Below are 27,239 nucleotides of genomic sequence, written 5' to 3'. Positions count from 1 at the left end.
TACTAAATCTATATGAACTTTTCAATAATGCACTTAAAATGCATCTTTTATTTTAATCCTTTTTAGTAGATTGTTAGTCATATTTAATGCATCTTTTTTGGTTTTCCCTTTTAAATATAATTTTCATTGAAAATATTTTTTCACTAATTTATTCATCACTGAGTATTTTTATTTAGACAATTAGGAGAATTTTATACTTATACAGGTAACCAGAATTAATTGGCTTTCTGCTTAAAATTATGTGGGCTTTGTAAAGGAAGTGGTTTATTTCAGTGAAAAAGCTTTAGTTCAGAATGTTCTCAGCTATGTTTTAAGATTCTCTTTGTATGTACACCTACACTGGAAAAACTGAAACACTAATTGCTTAATTTAAAAATAATTTGCTTTAGACTCTCAAAACTGTGTATCTTCATGAACAGCTGGTACCATCTATGAATTACATGAATGTTAAATATAGAGTTTTCTTTTGACATTAATTACCTTGCTTTTTTTTTTGACCTTACAAATTCTAATCACATGTATATTTGTATATACTTTCTTGTTTTATTCTAAGGCAATTATACATCCTTTTAGTAAAAAATTATTTTTAGTGCTTTTTATGTGCTAAATATTACTAAGTACTTCAGCCAAAGAATAGAATGGAGGGAGAGGACAAATAAAATTCAGCTTAGCCAGCATTTATTGCATGTTCCTTTTTTTAAATTAGAAAAACGTGCTAGGCATAGGGGACATAAAACTGAGGTACAAACTTTCCCCTCGAGTTTTAGAGTAGCTCGTAAGGGGCTAGGTCTCTGATTTAATAGAAGTACCTATATGGCCAACTGCTTTCAGTCTGAATATGGTATCTGCTGCTTTTTCTTGGTTGTCTGTAAAGCTTTCTGTTCTGGGAGCTACCTCTCAAGGGGGGATAGGAAGGTGAATTAACATTTTGAATATCAGCTATGTGTCAGGCTTTGTATATGTTTTATTTGGTTATTATAAGAACCTTTAAGGTGAGGATCATATAAAATAAATAAATTGCCTAATTTTACGTAGGTGTTAAGAAGCCAATTGTAAATTGAACAGAGTTCTTTGAATCTCCAGTGCCCTTTTCATTGTTGTACATTACTTTTCTTGCAACAAACTTTTATTCTGTAACAGTTTAATCTTGTTAAGTGATAAGTATCTTAGGGATAAAATTGAATCCATTGTCAAGGAAACCAGCTTTATCATTAGTAAGGTATTTAAAAATTAGGTTTTTTTTTTTCTGCTAGTATTATTTAACCAAGAGACTTGTCATTCATGTATAGAGAATTGGTATCAGTTTCTAAATCCTGCAAATTAGCAGTCCTAAGAAATGAAGTCATTTGCTAGTCTGTTTAAATTTCAGATGACTTTGTGGTCTTTGGATTGTAAAACAACAATTCAGTTTGATTTAAAATACTGTATAATTTAGTTTATTAATATTTGCCAGCTTGGTGCCTTTGTAAGTACCAGCTTAAATAATATTGTTTATTGAGAACCAATTTAAGAGAAAGTACATGCCTAATCCTATGGAATCTAGAATTATGTAGCATTTTGATGCATTTAAGCAGTAATTGTAGGCAATATTAATGAGTACTTTACACCAAATGTACTAAATTCTTTATATCTGCTAACACTTAATATTCATAATAATCACATAGAGTAGGGATTATTTTTATCCTAGTTTTATAGTTGGAGGATCTGAAGCTCCAGAATGTGTAAACATCTTCCCCAAGACCACAAAACCAGTAAAGGATAGAACCAGCATTCACAGCAATATGTTTCTAATACTGAAGTCTTCATTTTTATACTTTGTGTGTGTTTCTACATATTAGAGTATATTAGTCCTTTTTTTAAAGTGGTCACCTGCCTTTTTGAAAAAACCCATTTTAACTTAATCATGTGCAACATTAAACAACTCTTCATTTTGCCCTCCCCCTAGTTTCTGACAACCACACATAGACCCTTTTTAATACCGATAAATTTAGATTTCATAGTATTCCATTGTCTAGCTGTCTGGTTATTATAGGATCTTAAGTCTTTCAATTTATTATATAAAAGATATGATTTTAGAGTGGAATTGCTGGATGAAAAGGGATGGGCATTTTTAAGACTTATAGTACATATTGTACATATAGTACTTTTAGCACACTTCAGAAAGATTATACTAATTGTTTAATTATTATTCATAATAGCATTGATAGTGTTATTTCATAAAGGATAATTATACTCCACTGAAGGATTTTGTATTTGTATTAAAGTTTTCATTCATTGACAGTGGATAAAAGATAAATTATGCAGTTTTTCTTGGGCCTGTTTATGGCAATTACCTTGTGTCCCTGAAAATTGTGTCCCTAGTGCATTGAACATGCTGTTATAGGTTGGCATTGCCAAAAATACCATTTATCCATGAGAAAATAATGTCTACCTTACAAGTTTCTGAGAAGTAGAATAACCCATGTGATGCAGTTGTCATAAGGTCTTGCTCATGGAAAATGCCCAGGAAATGATCATTGAACTTAGTTCAAAGAAATAGTGTTCTTTTATTACCACTTAAGGAGCAAATGCTGTTAAAAAGTGGATTATTATGTTAAAGTCTAATGAATTGAGGTGCTCAAGTTACTTCCACTGATTTTTTTTTGGAGGGTTTTTTTTAATCATTCATAATGTTTTTATATAGGCCCTTTTACCTGTTGCCCCTTTCTCCATTTAGCCATTTCAACAGTCTGATATATATTCTTTCACATAACCATTTATAAAAATAGACACATACATATAGGGATTTTTGATTATGCTTTTGTAAATAAAAGGCATATTATATTTTTCATTTTCCTTTTTTCCCCCATAATACACTGTCAAGCTAGATCAAACTACAATAGTTATACATCTACATAGCAGTCCCTAAACAATATTAATTTCCTTTTCCTTTACTAATTGCTTTAAAATTCATTATATTTGTTACTATGGAGTTATTTCTGGATATTGGTGCCATTACTAAGTCTTCTTAAGCCATCTTGCTCACACATGAATTCAAAATGGTGTTTGGAAATAATGTATTATATCTGGAGATATACAATGATCTTATTGTATGTCTTTTTTAAAACTAGAATTTTTTTTAGGATTATTCAAATGGAGTAACCTCTCCCTGTCTTTAAGGTCATGTTTCTGAAAATCCCAAAGGTAAAATGTATTAAAGAAGTTGAAGACTAGGTTGAAATAAGGATTACGCTGAATCTATGAAGGCCTGTTTATGTGTATTCTATTGTCACTAAAAACTGTGTGTGGCACCTAAATATACAGAATATTAATAAATTTTGATGCCTTTTAAATTTGATTAATACAGTTTAATTTTCATTTATCATCTCTGATTCTAGAACCCTTGAAGTTTTCAGTAAGGTCCTTACAAACCTTTTTTTCCTTATTTCAGCTCATGCATACTATGAAATTTTTATTTCTCCTAAACTTTTTCTTGTCTCCAAGTGTGCACTATTTTTCTGATTTTTATGACCAGAGTTGATTGTCACTGCTAGTTTCCACATTAATTTAGAAGAGCACTGGTACTTGTGTTAGACTGCTTGGATTTAGATTTCAACTGAACCAACTACTAGCTGTGTGGCCTTTAGCAAATTACTTAACACTATGCCACAGTTTCCTCATTTGCAAAAGTAGGGTTATAGTTCTTATTTTTTCTGGTGGTTGCAATGCTGAATGAGCCATTATAGCATATATTAAGTCATTATAGCATTTCTTGGTGCGTGGTTGGTACTTACTCAATTTAGATTATTCTGCATTGCTGAGGAGGTATTTCTCAAATATACATTCCTAGCTTTGCTTATAAATAATATGCCTAAGCTTAGGACAGAAGAATTAATGTGATTTATTAGGGAGGGACGCAAGGGTAGATAGTTCTAGGGATGGGGATATAAATGAGATCTCTCAGAGAGAGTTTGGGATAAATGAAAGAGAAGTCCTAGGGCAGAATGGTAAAAAAACACCAATGTATTTGTTTAGTGTGGGTTTTTTTCCTTGTTATTTTTTGAAGGTTGTATAGTGTTTTCATTCTGTAAAGTAAAAAGGCCTTGTTTTGTAGGCTGTCCTATTTCTAGTCCAACAAAGTTTTCAGTCACAGTAATAATATTTTCAAATAAAATACAAATCTCCTTTTTAAAGGAAAATTATTAGTAACAAGAATTCTTAGTGCTATAGAATGGTCATAATATGATAATTTAAATTCATTGCATGTATTAGATTATAAATTTTGCATATGCTACCTCAACATATATGATCCAATGTAATATGTAGATTGAATTTATTTAAATGTCTTTGTTTTAAAAAATTGCTGGTTCAGTGTTATTTACATAAAATTGAAATCTGGTCTCAGTGAATCTTTTAGGTTGTTTTCTTCTAGTGTGATAGGAGGCTGGATGCTTTATAATGGATTTGATGAGGCAAGTTATGCTATAAAGCTGCTTTAAAGTGAGAAAATAATTCATAACAAATAAATCACAGCCAATGCAACAGTGCTATTGAAGGAAGTGGTTTATTCTCCATAGCCTAGGTGGTGTACTTTCTGAATGTACATCTGGAAACTAGAATTTAAATGTTTAGTCAGATTCAGTGAAATGATTTCATATTTTAAGTAGTGTTTTTTTCATTGGAAGTTTAGCACTGATTTCTTTGAAATTTTGAAAATCTTAATTTGTGTGTGTGTACGTGTATCTGTATGTACTGGCATATTGAAACATTTATAGGAAAAATATCAATTGATGGCAAAAGTGTATGTACCTGGAAAACCCCCGTTTTGTTTGTTTGTTTGTTTGTTTTTAAATAAGCTTGAATGTTGTTTTCACCAAGGCATTTTGATCTGAATGACTTTAAATTGTGAATTTGTCTTACATTAAAAATCTGTTGTGAATTTGTTTTGAATGTTTCTAAGCCATATAAATATAAAAAAATTCCCCATTTTGAAATCTTTCAGATCACCTTTTCACAATGTCAGAGTAATATATTAATGTAATAAAAGGGAAAAAGGTCACTCTTGATTTTCTTACCTTGAGATAACATAATTTATCTTTGCCTTATTTTTTCAGTTTTTGTCTATGCGTTTCTATTCTTTATGTTGTTAAGGTTATATTATACATACATTTCTGTATCCTATATTTTCCTCCTTTTCTTTATATATTTTTAAATGTGGAATAAATTTTTAGATTTCAATTTGATTCAGAATACTTCCAAAATATTGATTAAGAGTTATAAAGGCATTTTTAATTTAAAACAAAAACTAGTGTTCTACATTAGTGTTTCACATCTCTAGAGATACTAATTAAAATTGAAATTACTTAATGCCACAAGTTTACTTTTAAAAATTCTCCCTTGTAATATTTCTCACATTCAGTTGAGGATTTTATGTGAAGAAAGAAACCGAACTTGATGGTTTGGATTGCATTTAAGAACATTATTCCTAGGCAACAGTTTTTATTAACTAGTACCCTATTTTATGTCAATGATAGTATTAAAATGTTCAAACATCTTGCATTTGATGTCATTTAGAGATAAATGATCTATCTGTATGGGGGAGCGATTAGGATTATAAGGAGATAAACCTTAAAAGGCCATCTGGTTTTCTGATTTCAGGCAGGTCTCCAAACATCTTTTAGTTAGGAACCTGAAACCAGTCAACACTAGGTGTAGGTGATTATAATTTGCAAATAATGTTAAACGGGTGTGAACAAATTGTTTAATTTACGTGAGCCTGACTTCTTTATCTATAAAATTAGTTTTATACCAGATAAATAGTTCTAAATCTTTTTTTTCTGTCCCAGGACACATGAGAGAACACTTGTCAGCATCAGTGTCTCCTAGTGACAGTGCTTTTTAAAAGGTGGAGGAGCAAGGATGTCCCTGTTATTTTAATCTACCTGTTCCTCCCAATCTGAGAATCATTGGGTTAGAGAGTATGTTCCTTTTCTTCATAAATAAATAATTTTATTAAATATTTCAGTGCCTAATATGTACCAGGCACTGGACTGGATATTGTAAAATATATCATAAAATCAACTTCTGGAACTCTTAGTTTAGTTGAAGAGGTAAGGCACTATATATTTTACAATATAGACAGAAAACAGTATATGCTACATGAGAATATGCAATAAAGGCTTGATATGCAAGTTACATCATTTTGGTCTGGAGCTATTATTTTTAGCAATTTGAGATTATCATGTGTGACTTAAAGTTGATAGCATCATGTTGTGATGTATGCTTTAGAGCCTGAATATACCTTTCTCACCTCCCCAAATCGGCATTCACAGAATGTTAAGCGGACAGTATCCAGGTGTTTATTATTAAAGGAAGATTAGCCTAGCCTTCAGGTTTCCCATTGGAAGTAAAAATTGTAGTAAACGGAAACTTTCTCTTTGTTAAGCAGAAAATGAACTAACTGCTAGGCTTTAACTATGTATATTAGGACATTCTGAAATGCAAACATTAAACCTAATCAGAATAATTGGTTTTAACATTAACTGTTATTCAGAAGTATCTGAGTAGATGTTAATGATGGTTAACCTCACTTAAACTCACAAAATCGTGATCTGGACAAAGCATTAATATTTTTAGAGGGGCTGGGCATGGTGACTCCGGCCTGTAATCCCAGCACTTTGGGAGGCCAAGGTGGGCGGATCACCTGAGGTTGGGAGTTCGAGACCAGCCTGGCCAACATGGTGAAACCGCATCTCTTCTAAAATACAAAAATTAGCCGGGCATGGTGGCAGGCACTTGTAATTCCCAGGTACTCGGGAGGCTGAGGCAGGAGAATCTCTTGAACCCAGGAAGGCGGAGGTTGCAGTGAGCTGAGATCGTGCCACTGCACTCCAGCCTGGGCAACAGAACAAGACTCCGTCTGGAAAAAAAAAAAAAAAAAAGGCTGGGCTCGTTAGCTCATGCCTATAATCCCAGCGCTTTGGGAGGCCGAGGTGGGTGGATTGCTTGAGCTCAGGAGTTCAAGACCAGCCTGGGCAACACGGTGAAACCCCATGTCTACTAAAATACAAAACAATTAGCCGGGCGTGATGGCATGTGCCTGTAGTCCCAGCTACTGGGGAGGCTGAGGCCGGAGAATTGCTTGAACCCGGGAGGCAGAGGTTGCAGTGAGCCAAGATCACGCTACTGCACTCCAGCCTGGGCAACAGAACGAGACTCTGTCCCCCAAGAAAAATAAATAAATCAATATGTGTGTGTGTATATTTACATTTAGAGGCACTTTGTTGGCAGTTTTTGTATACATTCAACTTCAAAATCACCCTGCTTCAGTTACCTTGGGAATACCACTTCCATGAGGTCCTGAGATTTAGAGGACAGAGAGTGGAAAGGGGAGGGTGCCGTGGAAGCAACCTAGAGAACACCAGAGCGAGAACTCCACTAATCAGCCATGTGAACTTTGGAATCTCACTTAAATTTTCATCTGTAAAATGATGGACAAGACCAAATGACCTCTAACATATGGCTCTCCAACTGTATGATATGTGAATCTCAATTCTATGTAAGGATTCTATGAGGAAGGTAAATGCTTGTTTTCAGCCTCCCTCTCTATTGAGTATTAAGAGTTCCTTCATTGGCTGCCTTCTCATTCTTCATTTTCGATAAGCAATCTAGGTCTTGAATTGCTTCATGTGTTTTAATGTTGGTAAACATTCCTGTAAACCTGATTATCCAGCTGTTTTCTATGGATTTCTATCTGTATGTCTGGGTTGTTTTTTGTTTGTTTGATTTTTTGAGACAGGGTCTTGCTCTGCCGCTCAGGGTGGAGTACAGTGGCATGATCTTGGCTCACTGCAACCTCCGCCTCCCGGGCTCAAGCGATCCATCTTCCTCAGCCTCCCGAGTACCTAGGACTACAGGCGTGTACCACTATGCCCAGCTAATTTTTTTGTGGTTTTTTTTTTTTTTTTTTTTGTAGAGACAGTTTCTCCGTGTTGCCCAGGCTGGTCTTGAACTCCTGGGCTCAGGTGATCTGCCCACCTCAGTCTCCCAAGGTGGTGGGATTACAGGCATGAGCCACTGTAGCCGGCCTCTATCTGTATGTCTTAAAGGAATCTCTGACCAAATGTGTCTATATTCATGAACAGTGTCTAGGTTAGAGTCATAGCAGTCATTGAGGTTCCTATGTTTTGCCTTCCTAAGATTTAATTAATCTCCATGTTCTATTAATGTATTGACTCTCATGTCTGTTCCTTCTTACTCATTTCCGGTGCTATAGTACTTGTTCAGCTGCAGTCACAGTGGTTGTGGTCTCCTAGAAACTTATCTTAATTTCTCTGTCTCTTTTTTTTGTTTCATCTTATCGTACTGTTCATCACATCTGTTAGAATGAAAGCTATCTAAAAACAGTCTGTCACTCATCTTTGTGTCCTCAGTGCCAAGAACATGCTATAATTTAACCTGAAAAACTCTGAAGATCCAAGATCACATCTAGGCAGTCTTTCATAAAATAAATTTTTTGTGACAGTTTCTGCTTAGGAGGAGGAAGCAGAGTTCCTTTATGGACTGTTGTAATTTTGTACTGAATGAAAGGAGTAAGAGAAATAAGATTCTGACCAGCAGACTTCTCTTAGTTTCCTGGAAGGTATTTCCTGTTTGTTCATGGCATCACCATCTACCCTTTCTTTCTTGGCAGAAAATCTGAGGACTGTCCTTTCTCTCATCTCCTCTGTTCATTCAGATATCAAGGATTCATGATTTTACCTTGTACACTTGTCCCTCGTTTCCTTGGGTTTCGGCTCTGGTACCCCCCTCCGTCAAGCATCTGCTGATGCTTAAATCCCTGATATAAAATGTCATCGTATTTGCATATAACCTATGCATATCTTCCTGTATACTTTTAAATCATCTGTAGATTACTTTTTAAAATTACCATTACATGAAAAGGAATCTAGATTATAAGTAATCTAGATACCAAATACTATGTAAATAGTAGTTAAATACTTATTTTTAAATTTTTTCAAATATTTTCAATTTGTGTTTGGTCGAATCCATGGATGCAGAACCCAAGGATATGAAGGTCTGACTGTAATATCTTTTAAAGTAAAGTCTTTTAAATATTCCTTTCTCTATCTCCATTGCTCTTAGATCACTGTAGAATTTCTTACATGTATTTGTACAACAATCTTCTAACTGCTTTCCTTTCAATCTTGCCTCCACAATCCATTTTCTATTCTGGGGTCAGAGTAAGTTTTAAAAGTATGATATGTTTCTCCAACGCTTAAATTCCTTCAGTGGCTCTTATGTTTCAAGATCAAGTGAAATATTAGACATGGTTCTAAATGAGTTACCTGCTTTTCTAACCTTATGTCTCACCACATTCTTGGGTCTGTTTATTTCAGTACCTAGCTCAGTGTCACACAGTTGGCATTTCTCGCCTTCCCTTCATGAATGAATATGTGATAGGTAGAGAGTAATTTGTGTTTGTAAATGTCCTGGTATCACATGAGAAAAAGAAGTTGGCATTTTGGTGACAGAGACCCACGGACTGTGTGCTTTCATATGTGCCAGTCATTACATGTACTTTACATGTATTGGCTCATTTAATTCTCAATTCTCCTAACATCTTTGTTAGGCAGATACTGTTATTTTATGGACGAGGAAACTAGGCATAGAGAAAAGTTGAGTGATTCACTTGAGGTCATGCAGTGGCAAGGCCTGGCTTCAAACTCAGGTTGTGTTGCAGCAGAGTCTATGTCTTATCTACTAACCTAACTGGCTGGTGAATTGGAGGCATTTGGTGTGGAAAGCTGGTTGGGATTCTCCTTTGAGGGCATGAAAAGTATGCATGTAACTTTATATGTGCTTTATTCTGTTGGTAATTACCTCAGAGGCTCTCAGTAAATCTTTGTGAAATGAATCTAAGAGTCTTTCTTCATACATTGCTGGAGTTGGCCTCTGTGATTCATGCATTACCAAGAAGCCATGGCTTCCTTCTATTAATAATCACAAATCTTGGCACAATAAAATTAAAGTATAATTTTCATGAAAGTAGTGGCTTTTGCATGAAACATGGAAATAGATGAGCCATGGCCATGCATGTGAGAAAACAAGAGTGTTTATGTCAGGGATTTTCAGTCTGTTTATGGGAGTTTGCAAGGAAGAGGTGGATCTTGAGGGGTAAATTGCGGTCATGTTAAAGACTAAATTTACAAGTAGATTTTTTCTGTACAGAGCTACAGAGTATATTTTATTAGGTGAGATGATGAAAACCCTAGTGGACAGAAGTAGAACATGGTTTGAGGAGCTAGAGATAGAAAGCAGAGACACCATATCAGATACTACAGGCACCAGTCATTTTTATTATAAAAATAATATACAGTCATTGTAGCATAGAAGTATATAAAATTTGAATTGAAAAGTCAACTTCTCTCTTGCCTACTGTCACTCCCTAGAAGTAATCACTTTAAAAAGCATGCACTTTTTAATGCCAGTCGCATAGTGATATGATATAGGACCATTGCTATATTATATTTTAGTTGTTTTTTTTCTACTTCATGTGTCATAGTTATCTTTTCATACATGTAGGTCTTCTAATTCTATATCTGTAGCATACTATTCCATTGTTTGGATACATCATAACCATTCCCTTATGTACATCTACAATTTTTTGTCATTACATATGGTAACACAGTGAACAATCTCATTCATATACTGTTGCACATTAGTGTTAATGTTTCTATAGGCCATATTCTCAGAAGTATGGTGTACATAGCAACATTTTTTTTTCCCCTTTCCTCTGCCACACCTTTGACTTGTGTTTATTGACCTGGCCCATTTATTGTTCACTTTCTTTTTCTGAGGAGTTTTTTTCTCACTAGTTTGTAGGAACTCCTTTTTTTTTTTTTTTTTTTTTAAGACAAGTTTCGCTCTTGTCACCTGGGCTGGAGTGCAATGGCACAATCTTGGCTCACTTCAACCTCCGCCTCCTGGGTTCAAGTGATTCTCCTGCCTCAGCCTCCCGAGTAGCTGAGATTACAGGTGCGTGCCACCACGTCTGGCTAATTTTTGTATTTTTTAGAAGAGATGGGGTTTCATAATGTTGGCTAGACTGGTCTCGAACTCCTGACTTCAGGTGATCCACCCACCTTGGCCTTCCAAAATTCTAGGATTACAGGTGTGAGCCACCGCGCCCAGCCAGGAACTCTTTAATGTATATATTAACTAACCCCTTGCATATATTTTCCTCACATATTTTATGCTCACTTGTGGTAACTTTAATCAGGGAGAACCTTTTTTAAAGAGACAATGCCTCGCTCTGTTGTTCAGGCTAGAGTTCATTGGCACAATCATAGCTCACAGCAGCCTCAAACTCCTGGGCTCAATTGATCCTCCCATCTCAACCTCCTGAGTAGCTAGGACTACAGGTGCATGTTAATACGCCCAGCTAATTGAAAATTTTTGTGTGTGTGTGGAGACAGGGTCTTGCTTTTTGCACAGGCTGGTTTTGAACTCCTGGCCTTAAGCGATCCTCCCACCTTGGCCTCCCAAAGTGCTGGGATTTGTAGGCATGAGCCCCTGCACCTAGTCAGGCAGAAATTTTTATAACAAATTTGTATATCTGTCTTACCTGAAGTCCCTATATTTTTATGTTTTTCTCTTTGCTTTACGTTTATATCATTAATCAATAAGGAATTTATATATGATATGCTGTATATATGATAGAGTCTTTTCTCCAAATGAATTGCCAGTGTTCCCAGTATAATGTGTTGAATAACCCATCCTTTCCCCATTGATTTGAAACACTTCTGCATATACTGAATTTGTATTTATAACCACATATAATGTATAAATTCCTATATATTTTTCCATGTACTTAATTCCTGTTAATTCCTATATATAACATTCATGTAAATATAGTTCTACTAATTGGATTATTTGCAGATGCCCTATTCTAATTCATTGAATTAGATATCTGGTATCTTGATATCTGGTAGTTCAACTCCCCCATTATTATTCTTAGTCTGTTTTATTGGTCATTCTTTCACATTTACTCTTCCAGATGAACTTCAACATCAACTTGGCATTTTCCCCCCCAAAATAGTCCCATTGGATTTGTTCTACCAGATCATTCTTAATTTGTTATGTACTCTTGAAACTTACCTGCATGACACTTAAGCAAATAAAAAACACTGAGTTCAAGCCAAGGTAAGGTACTTTGTGATACTATTTATCTATGGCTAGATACATATTTATTGTAGTACTTCTTGATCCTATTATCACCTAAAATCATTTTAAAACTAAAAGAGGTTAATAGGTACAGAAATAGCCAGTAAAACCAAAAATTATCAGTAAACATATACTGATAACAAACTTCAGGCATTAAGAGTTTTCTTCCAAGGATATTATTATAGAAACAATAAAATAATTTTATAGAATAAAGGTCTGATTTTTTAGTTTTGTATGAGAATTTCTTAAATGCTTTTATGTATATGATATGTATTATATCATTGTGAGGTAGGTGGTACATTTTTCAGATGGGGTAAACTCAGTCTCTGAAATATCCGATGACGAGGTCAAGGCTCAAGTTCTGTGAATTGTCTGGTGGCTGAGCCTTAGATTTCTAGCGATAGTAGACTATTAGGATTGGTTGCCCTTGTGTATAGAAGATATCTATAGAATGTAAATAGGATCCTAGGGCCAAAGCTTAGGGAATGCCTTATTAATGGTTTGGAAAAGGTAAGGAATTATAGAATGATGAGACACAGCAGCATATTTTATGGAGAAATCATCATCACATATAAATTTCTATGGTTTTTCTCTTCCATAATCTTAATTTGGCTTTCCTCATTTCTAAACAGTTTTACTAATTATCCTTCCAAAGAATATTAAGGCCGGGCACGGTGGTTCATGCCTGTAATCCCAGCACGTTGGGAGGCCGAGGCGGGCGGATCACGAGGTCAGGAGATCAAGACCACAGTGAAACCCCATCTCTACTAAAAATACAAAAAAAAATTAGCTGGGCGCAGTGGCGGGCACCTGTAGTCCCAGCTACTCGGGAGGCTGAGGCCGGAGAATGGCATGAACCCAGGAGGCGGAGCTTGCAGTGAGCCGAGATCACGGCACTGCACTCCAACCTGGGCAACAGAGCGAGACTCCGTCTCAAAAAAAAAAAAAAGAATATTTAATACTACTTCTGTTTTACTTTCTACTTATTAAATGAGAAAAGGAGTCCATGAACATAAATCTACAAAAGATCTTTTTTTGAAAAAAGCCATTTTTTTAAACTTTATATAGTCTTTAAAAGTATATTGATGAGTGCCCACATTTAGAATTTTTGCCCCACTGACCCCTGCATATGCCTTTTCTCATATTATTTTTGCCTCCTCTTTATTACTTTTCAGTCAAGTCAAATCTCATTTCATTTGTTAAGCCTTCTAGAATTACTCAGGTACATATTTTGAATTTCTCTTGCTTATTGCCTCTACAGCTCAGCTCAACAAGTTTTATAACTTGTCTCTCAGAATAGTGTAGAATACACTTTTTGATAATAGCACTATGTAATTCATATATATATATTTTAATTTAGCTATGTCACAGGCCACAGTTGTATGGCCTCTGGCAGATCAGCCTGTCTGAACCACAGTTTCTCTAAAGAAATGTAGGAGTAATTATACCTATTCTGCGTGGTTGTGTAAAGGTAAACGACCATGTAAAGCACCTGGCTGAAGAGCATATGAGAGTGCCATGTTGGCTTTCTAGAATTTATATCTCAACTTTGGGAGGTAGCTGGTATGAAATGCAAGGAGTGAGTGAGTAAAGAGAGTAAATTGAGGAGGTTATTGCCATCTAAGATAACTTATAAAGACAATAGAGGTCACCTTGTAGTTTCACAATTTAAACCCTTAGGGATTAATCATTAAACTGTATTTATTGGTGGCTTACTGTAGGCAGAGCACTGTGTCATGTACTGTGGACTATGTGAACGTGTAAGGCACTTCCTGACCCCTGACAGCTAGTATTCTGATAATGAGTGTGCTTAAAGACCAAAGGAATGAATCAGAAGAGCATAAATTGGGGATATGCAAGCAGAGGGTTTCATTAAATTCAGCAAGTCTGTATCAGTTGTGTGATGTGAGAGAGATCTACCTTTGCATCCTTCACAAATGAATATACATTGAAAAAAAATCTTCAAGGACAAGAGACCTACATCATTTCATGTTCAAGAGAAAACCTAGAATCTATTTAGATCTTAGCCGCAGGAAGGAACCAGGAGAGCCCTGGGGAAAGCAGCTTCTCAAGGGGTAACCACTGGGGACAGAGTTTCTAATTATGTTTCTAATTGTGGGGATGGAGGCAGTTTCTAATTATGTTTTGCTGCAGAGGTAGCTGGAGGATGAGAAAGGTCAACTGGACAGGCAGCGAGGTAATTTGGTTTAAGTGCAAGCTCTGCCACTAAGGTGAAGTCACTTATTTGTCCCTTGTTTCTTTGTCAATAAAATAAGATTAGACTTGATCAGTTGGGTAGCCCTTCAGCTGGGTGGCTATTATTTCTGTCTGAATGAAAACTGTACCTAACGGATGATTAGTTCTTCTCTATTCTAGAGACTGAACACTAATTATGAATATATGAGTTTTCAGAATATGTATCTTTTGGGTGATCATGATTTGGTGGGTGGGTTTTGTGAGGCCTAGGGGAGGACATTAATAATCTTTCTTTGGAATGGTGCATTTTATTTTTATCTCATAGTGGGCTAGTTGATTTAAAGGACATCTTAGTGGTTTAATTCACCTCATTATAGGAAGTGGAAATTTTACGTACTTCATGGAAAAGTTTAGAGGAAACTGAAGCTAGTGAAATTAAATGAACTGCTTAAGCCGTAAGGTGACAGCTAATTAGTGGTAGGGCAGGAACCAGAATCAAAGCTTCCTTCTTTTTCATCCAGTACTTATTTCTTACTGTCATATTTTGGGACTTACTGAAAATTTAGTGTTCAATTTCTTGGGATTGTTAAATGGTGAATGAATTTCCAGTTGTTTGGGGAAGATGGGAGAACACAGTAAACATTTTACATTTTAAAAAATATGGATTTGATTAATTATATATATGTATCTCTTATTGATCTATGACTGGCTATTTTAGTTATGAGTTCCTTTCTGACTTATGTCAGTAGAGTTTGCCTGCCTTCCAGAATGGTGCTAGTCATGAGGGGGAATTTGTAATGTATTCAGTAAGTGGAAGTAAATCACCTTGCTGTTAAGAACAGTTCAGTGGATAATTTACTGAATGTATGTTTTTATCCTTGACTGTGGATAACATCATTAATTTAAATTAATATATTTCCAAAATAGCCTTAGCCATGGTTATCTCTCAAAAGTTCTAGAGTTGGACTTATTGATGTCCTTGAAATAGCATGCAAAATTTTATATGTATGGTACATTTTTCTATGAAGAATGCCCCATGGTTTTTGTTAGTTTTTAAAAGGGGTACCTGACTGAAAATAAAGATTTAAGAACCACTGCTTTAATGGGGTGGTATTCAAATCCATACTAGACTTTCCCCCTCTACTTTCACTTAAATAACCACATTTTTGAAATGTTACATCGTGAGTTTGATGTTCTATAGAAAAAAATCAAAAAGTATTATGATATTTATTGCATCCCCAGAAATATTACAGGATCACATTGTAATTTTTTTGTGTGCTTAGAGACCTTTTATGCCATTGTATGACCCACCTACCTTTTTAAAAGCCAAAATTTCAGTATTTCAGTGTACTAAATGTGTTAAGTGGGACAATAAATTTTTTACTTGCAAAATGGTTGGAAGATACTAAGATGAACTATAACAGGAAGTTGGAGTTAGTGTCATAAAGGCTGGATTGAGACATTTTCATGCTCTATGTTTTTTTTTCCCTCTTGTTTTGACAGAGGCCAGAATCCCCCATGCCACTTTTCCTTGTTGTAATCAGTCAGGATGTCTCCTTGTTCCTAACACATACACATGCACATATGCACACCCCATCATCGTCATCATCATCATGCTCTTAAGTATCCTCCTTCCTTATCTCCTCACTCACCTGTCACTCCCCTCCACTTTTGCTGTAACTTCAGGAACTGCTTTTTCACGCAAAGCCAATCCTTCTATAATTCTCAATCTATTTTCCTAGTGTTTTTCCTACTTCTTGCTTTACTTCATTTATAGCCTCTTAAACCTGAGGCTCTGTCCTTCCTTTCCATCATTATTCTTTCATCATTTCCCCCCCTTGATTTCTATTCTTTTGAAGTTATTGTCTTTAGCTGAGCCAGCCTTCTGTCAGTCTTTACTGCTGTCATCTAGTGAACAGCCTCACAGTCATTTCTCCTTACTCATGGGAGACTTTGGCAGCTGGCTTACTCTTTTCTTCTCCCCCTAAGCTCTTCATGATCACAGCTTATGACCTATCTGTATGGAAAAACACCACCAAGTCCAACAGTGGATTTTCAGTTCTTTGACTACCTTATTTCCAGTGAGCTTTACCTCTCATCAGAAATTTACTAAGATTTCTTCTCCTTCTTTACTTACAGATCCCTCTGCTTTCTCCTAGTGCATCAGGACTCTTCCTTTGTTATTTTAGTTATTTTTTAAAATTAGCTTAGATTTCATTATTTGTAATTTCAATGCCATATACTTTCTTCTTATACCTGTTGGATAGATTCTTAACTCCTAATGAAGCAGTTAATGTCTTCTCTGTGCCTTTTTCGTGAATGGCTGAACATTGCTAGAAAAAGTCACACAAAGGCAGATAGGTTCCACTATAAATTCATTATCACAAATCTTAAATGGGCCCTCAATACTATCCAACAATTCCTCTAATTTTTTAAATGTTCAACTTATTCTCTTTTTGCGCAGCAGTTACTGAAAACCTTATTCACTTTGCAAATCTTTTTACTTTCCTTGGGTGGTTCCAGAGCATAACTAGGTGCTGTATTATGGAGAAAATAGAAAGCATCCATTAGGAATTTTCATTTTGCAGTTCCTAAACATGCAAAGCTGCCTTCTATTGCAATAAAAGAGCGTTTCTCCCGTCTCAGCTCAGTTTCTACCTGTACTTTGGATTCCATCTCATTCTACCTTCTCAGAAACTCTAAAATATTGATTATCTCTTCGTAATTTATTCAACTAAACCTTCTCCATTTAATCTTTTCTATCAGCTTGATCCCATATCCCCTTTCTACTGCTATTCTGCCATATTATTCCCTTTTCAGACAAACTTTTTAAAAGAATCATTTTCATACAAATGAAATCCCTATCTAAAGCCCTTAGAGCCAGATTTGATTCAGAATTTGGAATATTTTGGATTTAGGAAAACATTAACATGTACATACCATCTGTAGTATAATAGCCCCAGTGAATTGTGGAGCAGTTCCCTGTAATCGACACATTGCCGTTTCTGCCCTGAAGTGTGTGGCTGTCACTTTCAGTAGGAGCAATAAGTGCTATCGATAAATAGCCTCATATCAGTCCATGTCAGATTTTGCTTCCAAATGAGTTATTAAAATAACAAAACCCAAAACTTTAATATTTCAATGCTTTTGGATTTTGAAATTATAGCTGAGAGGTAGTGAACATGCCTTCATTTCTCACCTTACATTTTTTAATCTAGTTTGCCTTTTACTTTTCTCACTTTTTTCAAATGGCTCTTGCTAACTCTACCAATGACTTTTATCTAAAGTGATCATGTCACCAGTGAATGTTTTCAGTCTTCATTCAGTTGACTGGCCCAGAGCCCCAGATCCTGGTAATGCCAACTCCATAACACTGTCTTCCCTTAGCTTCATTGGCACCACCCTCCCTGGCTCTCCTTCACCTTTTTGTAGGCGTATTGTCCATTATCTTGGCATTAAATGCTAGAGTTCTTCCAAGGCCTCCTAGGACCACTTCTCTTCTTTCTCTGTGCTCTCTCCCTTGGTGGTCTCGCCTGTATCTATGTCTTCAATTACCAATTATGTGCTGATGCAGCTCAGACCTCTCCTTTGAGGTCAACCAACATGTTCAACTGCCTATTTAATGTTCATTGTCATTTGGAACTCTCAAATATTGGGTCCAAATTTCTAATATGTCCCAATCTCAAAATTTTCCCTAAACTGTTTGTTTTCAGATGTCCCTTTACTTCATCCTCTCCTCTCCCTTCCCCTTTCCCCTCTCTTTTGCTTACCTCATTTTGGTAACTTCCGCCTCTGTTAGAGCAAGCATTAGGATCTTTGGTATGACCTAAAGGTCCTGCACTGTCTGGCCCTGCCCATCTCTCCAGCTTCATGTAGCTCCCCTTCTGCTCTCACTCCCTCTGAAGAACTGTGCTTCCTCCTACAGGAGGACCATTATACAAGCTTCTCTTTCTGCTTGGAATGCTCTTTCTTTCTGTGCTAATTACTATAATTTATATTCATTTTCCCCATCATAGCTCCAATTCTCACTTTCCTAGAGAAGCTCTCTAAGTCATGTGCCCTATCATCAAATTTTACGGCACCATATATGGATTCTTTATAATACTAATAACAATTTTAATTGTACTTTTCTTTTTATCATTTAGTATGTTTTCCCCGCTAGGATGTAATCGCTCTTAGAGCAAGTGTTACGTCTGTTCTTCACCATCACATTTCCAGCATAGTGCCTGGTGTATAGTAGGCAAATAGCAAACATTTTAAATGAATTTTATACATTAACTTATCTTTTCTTATATTGTTAGTGGTTTCTGTATATGTGTTTACCAATGTAGCACATGCAGTTTCCATAGTTTTATGTGGATTCAATCCTGGTGGTACTTTTTCTGAAAATTATAAAGACACATTTTTAAAAGTTCAATGAATTATGTAGGGATCAAATGCAAAAAAAAAGTCTTACTTTGATCTAGCTCATAATTTATTCTCCTCCATCCCCCCATTTTTAATTATTTTTATGTATTTATTCATTTATTTATTTTTGGAGAAGGAGTCTCACTCTGTCACCTAGGCTGGAGTGCAGTGGTGCAATATTGGCTCACTGCAACTTCCACCTTCTGGGTTCAAGCAGTTCTCCTGCCTCAGCCTTCTGAGTAGCTGGGATTACAAGCGTGCACCACCATGACCAGCTTATTTTTGTATTTTCAGTAGAGAGGGGTTTCACTATGTTGGTCAGGCTGGTCTCGAACTCCTGACCTCGTGATCCACCTTACTTGGCTTCCCAAAGTGCTGGGATTACAGGCGTGAGCCACCGTGCCTGGCCCTTTTTTTTTTTTTTTTTTTAAGATATGGAGTCTTGCTTTGTCACCCAGGCTGAAGTGCAGTGGCGTTATCATAGCTCACTACAAGCTTAAACTCCTGGGCTCAAGCCATTCTCTCACCTTAGCCTCTCGAGTAGCTGGGACTATAGGCACGTGCCACCATGCCTGACTAATTCCCCCATGTTCTTAATTCAATTTTTCTACATTAACCTCTTTCCCCAGATTCTTTATAGATATCAGTATTTTAGTAAGTCTAGTGTTGTGTGCAAGTAAAATATATACTATATTCCAGCACAATTCAGCAGACTCTCAACTTGTTCATCAGTTCATAAACCTCACAGGATTAAAAATAGATTAGCCATCTGCTAACTGACCAAACAATTTTAGTATTGTGAAAGGGTGTGGTAGGAAAGGGAGGTATAGGGTCTAGGTATAATGTCAGAACAAGGCTCAGTGCAGAAACTACCTTGTGACCTCTTAATACTGAAACTTAACAGTCAGTTCAAAATTAGGAAGAGATTTGGTGGAGGTTAAGCATAGGAGAGTCCTGACAATAGGGGATTTCCTAGATTAAAGTGACAGAATTTCTTTCAGCATTAATATCTTACTAAATTTTTTTAGAGATAATGTATTTATAAAGACATTACTTCTGTGAAAGTTATCATAATCTATAATTTAAAATACTATGTAATAGATTTCTTTATATTACTAAAGAAATTAATTGGCCTTTTATATTTTACTCCTTAACTAGGAAAACCAGTAGATTCCCAGACATCGCGAAGTGAATCTGAAATTGTGCCAAAAGTTGCTAAAATGACTGTATCTGGAAAGAAGCAAACTATGGGATTTGAAGTGCCTGGGTAAGACTTTGAGTACCTCCCTCATCCCCACCCCCACCCCCAAGTTTTTGAAATCACTGTTGCTTCCTATTAGTCTGTAAGAAAGAGACTGTTTCAATTTCGCATAATATATCATTAGCACTGAAGTATCATATATCCTCAGTATAACATAGTACAAAGAGACAAAATGAGAAATTAGGCTTGATTCTGGCCTTATCTTGTGTGTATTACTTACTCTACCTCACTGTCAGTTTTCTTACATAAATATTTTATAGCTACTTTAACATAAAAAACCCTATGATTTTGTGAAACCTAGCACTGTGAGATAGGGAATTCTTATACCACTAGGTGGCAGAGGTAACCAGATTTTGGAGTGAGTCCCCGAATCATGGAATCATTAATTAAATTTTTTAATAACTAAAATATTTTTAAACTCTTTTGGATTTTCATATTGAATAAATTGGACCATTGTAGCAAAGACGTAAATTGGACCATTGTAGCAAAGACATATGATATGAAACATACGTAGAATTTCAAATATGTAGTGAAAAATGGAAATAAACCATACCTTGGTAGCACTTGTTTGTTCTTATCACAGTCTCTAGAATCCTTCCAGGAGTTTTTATAGACAAGGGAAGTGAGTTGCTTTAAAGCCATTAATTTTTAAACTCTAAAATTTTTCAGAATTTTCAATTGTTCGATAAATCTGTTACTTATAAATTATATGTATTTTGTCTGCCAAAATGATAAACGCTGTTATCAAATATAAACAATAGGTTTTTACTATAAACAATAGATTTTTATATATATATACTTTTTTTCCTTTTTTTTTCTCTTTTCCCAAGTTATATTTTTTTAAAAATATAAACCCAGGAACCTTATTTATTTATTTTTTTTCCTTACAATATTCTTTTGTCTAAACTAGTGAGGTATTATGAGTTTTGGTTGGGAAGAATGTTTATCACCTAGTTCAATTTTTGGATTTTATAGAAACAAGACTTTATTCACTAGATTTCAAAGTCAGTGAAGGAAAGGACTCCTTATCTAGGACATAGTAGGCATTCAGTGTACATTAATTGAATGATTGGATGAATGAAAAAGTTAATTTTTATCATGAGTAACTTTAGCCTGTTAAAATAATTTAGAATTCTGATTCAGTCTCAAAAAGCTTTGTGTATGCCTTTTTTCCTTCTGAATTGGGATTGAGTTGTCAGAATTATAATTGCCCTTTTTGTCCTTATTCTTGAGTGCCATTTAATTCTATTATGGGATTTTTACATAGAGAGAGAGAGGGGAAATAAATAGAATACACAATTTATTGTTCTAAGGATTTTATAATCTTAGTACAAAGATTTTTCAGAAGTCTTAACATGCAAATGAACCCAAATTAATGTATTATATTAGAAGTAAATGCATAGGTATCTAAATGAATAATTATAAAGATAATGGGTAATAAATGTATCAATAAATAATGTGCATAATTTTTGAAAACTCTGTAAGTACAATGCAGGCCTTTCAGAATTTTATGACTATATTCTTTGTGAGGCCAGGGACTGTTAATGTTCATCACTGTATTCCTTTTACAGAATAGTTATTAAATATTTATTGCTCAGAATCCTTGGGGAAATATGTATTATTTTAAAAATAAACTTGCAAATAACATAAAGGTAAAAAATCCACCCATGAGGCAACATTTTGATGTGGCTCTATGGGAGAAGTCATTAGAATGTGAAAGGTCTGTAGTTATAGATCGAAATACTCAGAAATGCTTAATAGTGCTCAAGGCCAACCAAGTTGTACTATTACAGGATTTTTTGAGATTTATAATAGGGATAGCTCTTAGTCTATTCTGGGTTAGTCTTAAGAAAGCATATAGAAACACAGTGAAACACTTTTGAGTCAAGATTTCAGCATCTTAGGTTTCTACGTAGTGTGATTCTCAGTGGTGTCTTATTTTAAAAAGGATACGGCTGGGTGCAGTGGCTCATGCTTGTGATACCAACACATTGGAAGGCTGAGGCGGGAGGATTGCTTGAGCCTAGGAGTTTGAGGGAGCTATGATCCTGCCATTGCATTCCAGCCTGGTCGACAGAGTGAGATCCTGTCTCTATTTGGAAGAAAAAAAAAAAGGATAGTGCATAATGCATTGCCTGGAAGGAAATGAAACAGCAAACTTTCTTTTTCTTTAATAATATTAAAAATAGTAGATGCAAGTAAGTGCATGTAAGTAGAAATGGAACATTGCATATAGAAGAAATATTCTTTTAACCTCTTAAATCTCAGTTATTCGCTTCTAAGTATTTAACTCCAGAAGAAAGATTAAACCTCTAGATTCATGTATAGTTTACTTTTAGAAAGGTAGTTTAGAGAAAAAAAAGACTAGTCATTTTATAATATTAGATAAGTGTACAGGGTGGGCATTGTGGCTCGTGACTATAATTCCAGCACTTTAGGAGGCTGAGGTGGGAGCATCACTTGAGCCTAAGAGTTCAAGACCAGCTCGGGCAATATATTGAGATTCCCCCATCTCTACCAAAAAAAAAAAAAAAAAAAAAAAAAAAAAAAAATTAGCTGGGTATAGTGGTGCTTGCCTGTGGTCCCAGCTACTAAAGAGGCTGAGGTGGGATCACTTGAACCTGGGAGGCCAAGACTGCAGTGAGCCAATATTGTACCACTGCGCTCCAGCCTGGGCAACACAGCGAGAGCGAGACCATCTCAAAAAACAGAAAGAAAGAAAGAAAGAAAAAAAGCTTACAAAATGATACCAGAAAGCACCTGAAAAAAATCCAACCAACTTATTCTTTCATTCATACCAGTCAGTAATTAATTATAGGCCTGAAATCCAAATGGTCATTTTTAGACCTTATCTTAGATATTTTTCAAATCTTAAAACATTGACTTTTATTTCATAATATGCAGAAGTTTTTTTTACTAAGGGCAGACTTACCTAGGATACTTTTCTAATTACTTTGGTCCTTTCCCACTAACACTGTAGAATTTTAGTGAATTAATTTACAGTTTACCTAAGATTTACTTAAAAGGGGCCGGGTACAGTAGCTCACCCCTGTAATCTCAGCACTTTGGGAGGCCAAGGCAGGTGGATTACTTGGGGTCAGGAGTTCAATACCAGCCTGGCCAATGTGGTGAAACCCTGTCTCTACTAAAAATACAAAAATTATCCGGGTATAGTGGCCAGCGCCTGTAATCCCAGCTACTCAGTAGGCTGAGGCAGGAGAATTGCTGGAACCTGGGAGGCGGAGGTTGCAGTGAGCTGAGATCGCACCATTGCACTCCAGCCTGGGTGATAGAGGGAGACTCCATCTCAAAAAAAAAAAAAAAAAAAAAGATTTACTTAAATGAAAATGCTATCCTGAAAGCCAGAGGAAAACAAACCTTTCATGTTATTGAATTGCAAATGAAATGATCAAGTCAGCCCTGTTTTGTGAAGCCCTTCCTATTCTGGCAGCCCCTCTGAGGGCTGCCTGGATTGGTGGGGGAGCTGAGCTTCAAGCCCCTGCCCACTCTGTCCACCATAGCTGTCTGTTTTGATCTGTTTTCCATATTGAATTTAATGTAAGCTTGCCTCTGAAGAAAATGTTTTGCAGCTAAAAACAAAAAGATCTGGGGCCCGAGATTGTGATTTCTGCCAGGTCTGATTCAGACCAGAGCCTATGTCTAGTCACAGTAGATCACTTGTATTATAATTTGTGGGGCTTTAAAAATTCTTCTAAGTGTAGAATTGTCAAGTTTTGGTTTTAGAACTAGCTGTGGTCATTCAAACAAATATTTGCAAATTATAGTCTGTTTGATTTCACTTAATTTAGCCTGTTAGAATCCTTTAAAAGTATGGGAACATTTCCTGCATATTACTGTTTTTTTCCCTACTAGTTTAAGATGAAGTGCATCTGTCTAAGCAGTGCTCAGAAATGAACACCTAAATTGGTTAGTGGAGATTTGAAAAAGCAAAATAAAATGAGAATGGATATGTGGCTTTAAATAAAGTTGCAAATATAACTATTATGACTCTTTTCCTGAGGCATATTGTGAAGGGCTAATGTTGGGCATATAAAAATGCCCTGACAGGGAAAAACCAACGTATTTTTTGTTATAATAGGCAAGAAGAAAATAGATGTGCTTACACATATCCATCATGCTACAATCTTAAATGATTATTATAAATTGCTTTCTATATGTAGTTTTTCTTTGCCAGCTCCACATAGAGTTGGATATAATTGGTTTCATTCTTAATAACTTCCAATTTAACCTGCTCTTTGTCCTAATTCTGTTTATCCATAGTTGTTAAAGCAAAGTGAGGCATATCATAGTCTGATTATTAGGTCACATTCCTTATAGCTATTCACAGAGTTGCACTGGTACTAGTTTCTATGTGGAGTGTCAACGAGCTCATGAAGAACTAAGATCAGTGTTTACTTTTGTTAAGGAAAGAATAAGTTAAGCTGGGCAGTCTTGTTTCTCCTTTATATATCTGAGTTCCTCACTAGATTGTAATCTTTTGAGAGTGGTAGTTAACTCTTTAATTTCTATGTCATTTTCTTTTTGACATCAGTCCCTAGTATATGTTGTAGTTTTTAATAAATCAAGTGTTTGTTGAATTAATGAATTAAAGCTCCACTGTCAAAAATGTTTATGAACTGTAGTCATTTAGAGATATCTCCCCTCAGGGTAGTATTTGAGTAAAAAAGATCATAAGTCTATCATGTTGGAAGGATGAGTTGAAGTAAAACTATATTTTAGTACTAATTCATCTCCAGTGATATATTTGGTGCCATTTTTACAAAATATCTCCTTCATACCATTGATTTTGATAGGATGGATTATATGGCCAAGGCTGTGGGCTTGATTTTGAATTTCAGTTATTTTTCAACATTATTTTCTTCTTATCTTCATTTTTGGTACACTGTTTTTCTCATGGGATCTTCCACGGTTGTATTTGTGTGGTTTGAGTCTAGTTACTTATCATTTCCACCTTAACAGACTTTAGCTACTTAGCAGAGATTATTTTTGGTCTGGAGCATAAAGGATTATGAAGAAACAGTTTCTCTGCCCTTCTGACATTGTAGGACATCAATAGAGTTGGTTTAAAATACTTTTTTCCTATCTGCCTTCTGTAGAGTATCTTCTGAAGAAAATGGTCATAGTTTCCACACACCTCAAAAAGGACCACCCATTGAAGATGCCATTGCTTCTTCCGATGTTCTTGAGACTGCTTCTAAATCTGCTAATCCACCCCACACGATTCAAGCATCAGAAGAGCAGAGTTCAACCCCAGCACCGGTGAAAAAGTCTGGCAAGCTGAGGCAGCAAATAGATGTGAAGGCGGAACTGGAGAAGCGGCAAGGAGGGAAGCAGCTACTCAACTTAGTGGTCATTGGTAATGCTCTTTGTCCCTCTGGATCATCAGCCAGCCATGCCTTAGCCTGCCCACTGTCTGGAGGCAGCATGGAAACTCCGAGTTTCTCCATGGGTGGAATGGACAGAGAGCAAGGAGGCACAGTCTCATAATGCTTTCTAGTCACGTAGGGAGAGATAATGCCAAGTTACCAAAGAGGTCATTACACTTGATTGTGGGATTTTTCATTTTGTGAACATTTTGAAATTGGCGTGTCTTGTTGACAATTTTAATTTCCAAAAATCTGAGAAATTCCCCCCGTCTGTAAAGAGATATGTTCTTTTTTTTTCTATTAGATGTTTTAACTGTCATTTGATAAATACTGGTATTACTGTAAACCACTGACATGAAATATTGAATTACACATTTATGCAATGCCTCAATGTGAACATCTGGAAATGTACCTGGTATTAATCCTGAATCAATTTTCTTTAGGTCATGTTGATGCTGGGAAAAGTACTCTGATGGGCCATATGCTTTATCTTCTGGGTAATATAAACAAAAGAACTATGCATAAGTATGAACAGGAGTCTAAAAAGGCTGGCAAAGCTTCGTTTGCATATGCCTGGGTCTTGGATGAAACTGGCGAAGAAAGGGAAAGGTAGTCACTATATTTCAAAATTTTCAGTTTGAAATCATACAGTCTTCTAAAATAAGTGTGTAATATGTGTTGAATTTGTAAAACATATGAAATACTTTAGAGATTATTTTTAGAAAATAGCTTTTAGATATCAGGGAACTATTTTGACTTTTTTGATGTAATCTGCATACTGTTTTTACTCTTCTGAATTTTATGGAAATAGATTAAAAGAATGTTTAAAAGAAACAAAATAAAAGCCATGCAGAAAAAAAACAGTAAAAATCATAAGCTGATTATTCTATGGGATAAGTTTCAGTTGTCACTTCCCTAAGTATTTGTCAAATTGTCTTGATTTTGAATTAAAATTATGAGTAAGACTTTTAATTTCATGTCAGCTTACAAAGGAAAGGTAACTGTCGTAAAACCTCTTCTGTGTAGAATCTAAATAACCAGCAAATTCAAATTACCAAACAGTTCATTTTTATACTTTACATATTATGTTTTTATGAGTCTGCAAACAAGTAATTCTATAGCTATAATGCAGTCAGTTACTCCTCTGTCTCTGTTACTGTCTGGCCAAAGAATAGTATTTCTTTTGAAGTCTTTTTAGAGTGTCAGTATAGATCATGTTAGGGTAGTTAGGGTGGGAGAGCCAAAGGACGCCTTAATAATTAGTGAAATGGCAGATATATCAACTGTGTCAAAATAATGACTCTTTACAAACCTATAAAGTCCTGTGGAAGTCCTAGATTAACGAGATTAAACTGTGTTCCCTGATGTCTTCAATCTGATTATTGGAGAATATATCTGGATTTTCATGCCTTTTTAATGTGTATTTTCTTGCAGTCTTGGATAGTCTCCATTATAAACATATAAGGTAACGCTCTGTAAAGCAGGTCACAGTATTCCTTAGCTCTTCTGATAAACCAGAATTTGTATCATAATGGTTTCTCTTTCTTTGTGGGTGTCTTTAGTTCTTTATAGTATCTAGTATCACAGACCTGTTTTCTATCCTAGTAAGAAAAATTAGCTGGACAGTTGCCAATTTTGGAAAACAATGTAATTGTATATGATGCAATAGTAGAAGCCTAAATAATTTTCACCTCTCAGTTTAACAAGCACATTATTAAAGTATGTGGCTTTTTAGTTTTCTTTGCATTATCTAGTAAGCAGGTAAAGACATTGAGAACAGTATA

The 27,239-nt window shown here is 35.5% G+C and overlaps 1 protein-coding gene across 7 annotated transcripts in view; it reads left to right on the top strand.

The window, feature by feature from the left end:
- Nucleotides 1–27,239, top strand: part of HBS1L (HBS1 like translational GTPase) — a 90,357-nt gene that overhangs the window by 32,123 nt on the left and 30,995 nt on the right. For 6 of the 7 annotated variants that reach the window (XR_010157775.1, XM_001170393.5, XM_016956323.4 and 3 more), the window contains 3 exons: nt 19,966–20,074; nt 25,186–25,445; nt 25,899–26,064. Coding sequence is in view for 6 of the 7 variants with exons in the window: in XM_001170393.5 (XP_001170393.1) it covers nt 19,966–20,074; nt 25,186–25,445; nt 25,899–26,064 (535 nt within the window). In the remaining variant the exon portion in view is untranslated. Of the gene's footprint in view, nt 1–12,037; nt 12,184–19,965; nt 20,075–25,185; nt 25,446–25,898; nt 26,065–27,239 lie in introns of those variants that run through there. The other variant, XM_054686925.2, reaches the window with a different exon arrangement.

Source organism: Pan troglodytes, chromosome 5 (genome assembly GCF_028858775.2).
Source record: "Pan troglodytes isolate AG18354 chromosome 5, NHGRI_mPanTro3-v2.0_pri, whole genome shotgun sequence".
Classification (NCBI taxonomy): Eukaryota; Metazoa; Chordata; class Mammalia; order Primates; family Hominidae; genus Pan; species Pan troglodytes.
This window is presented reverse-complemented; position numbering and strand designations above follow the sequence as displayed.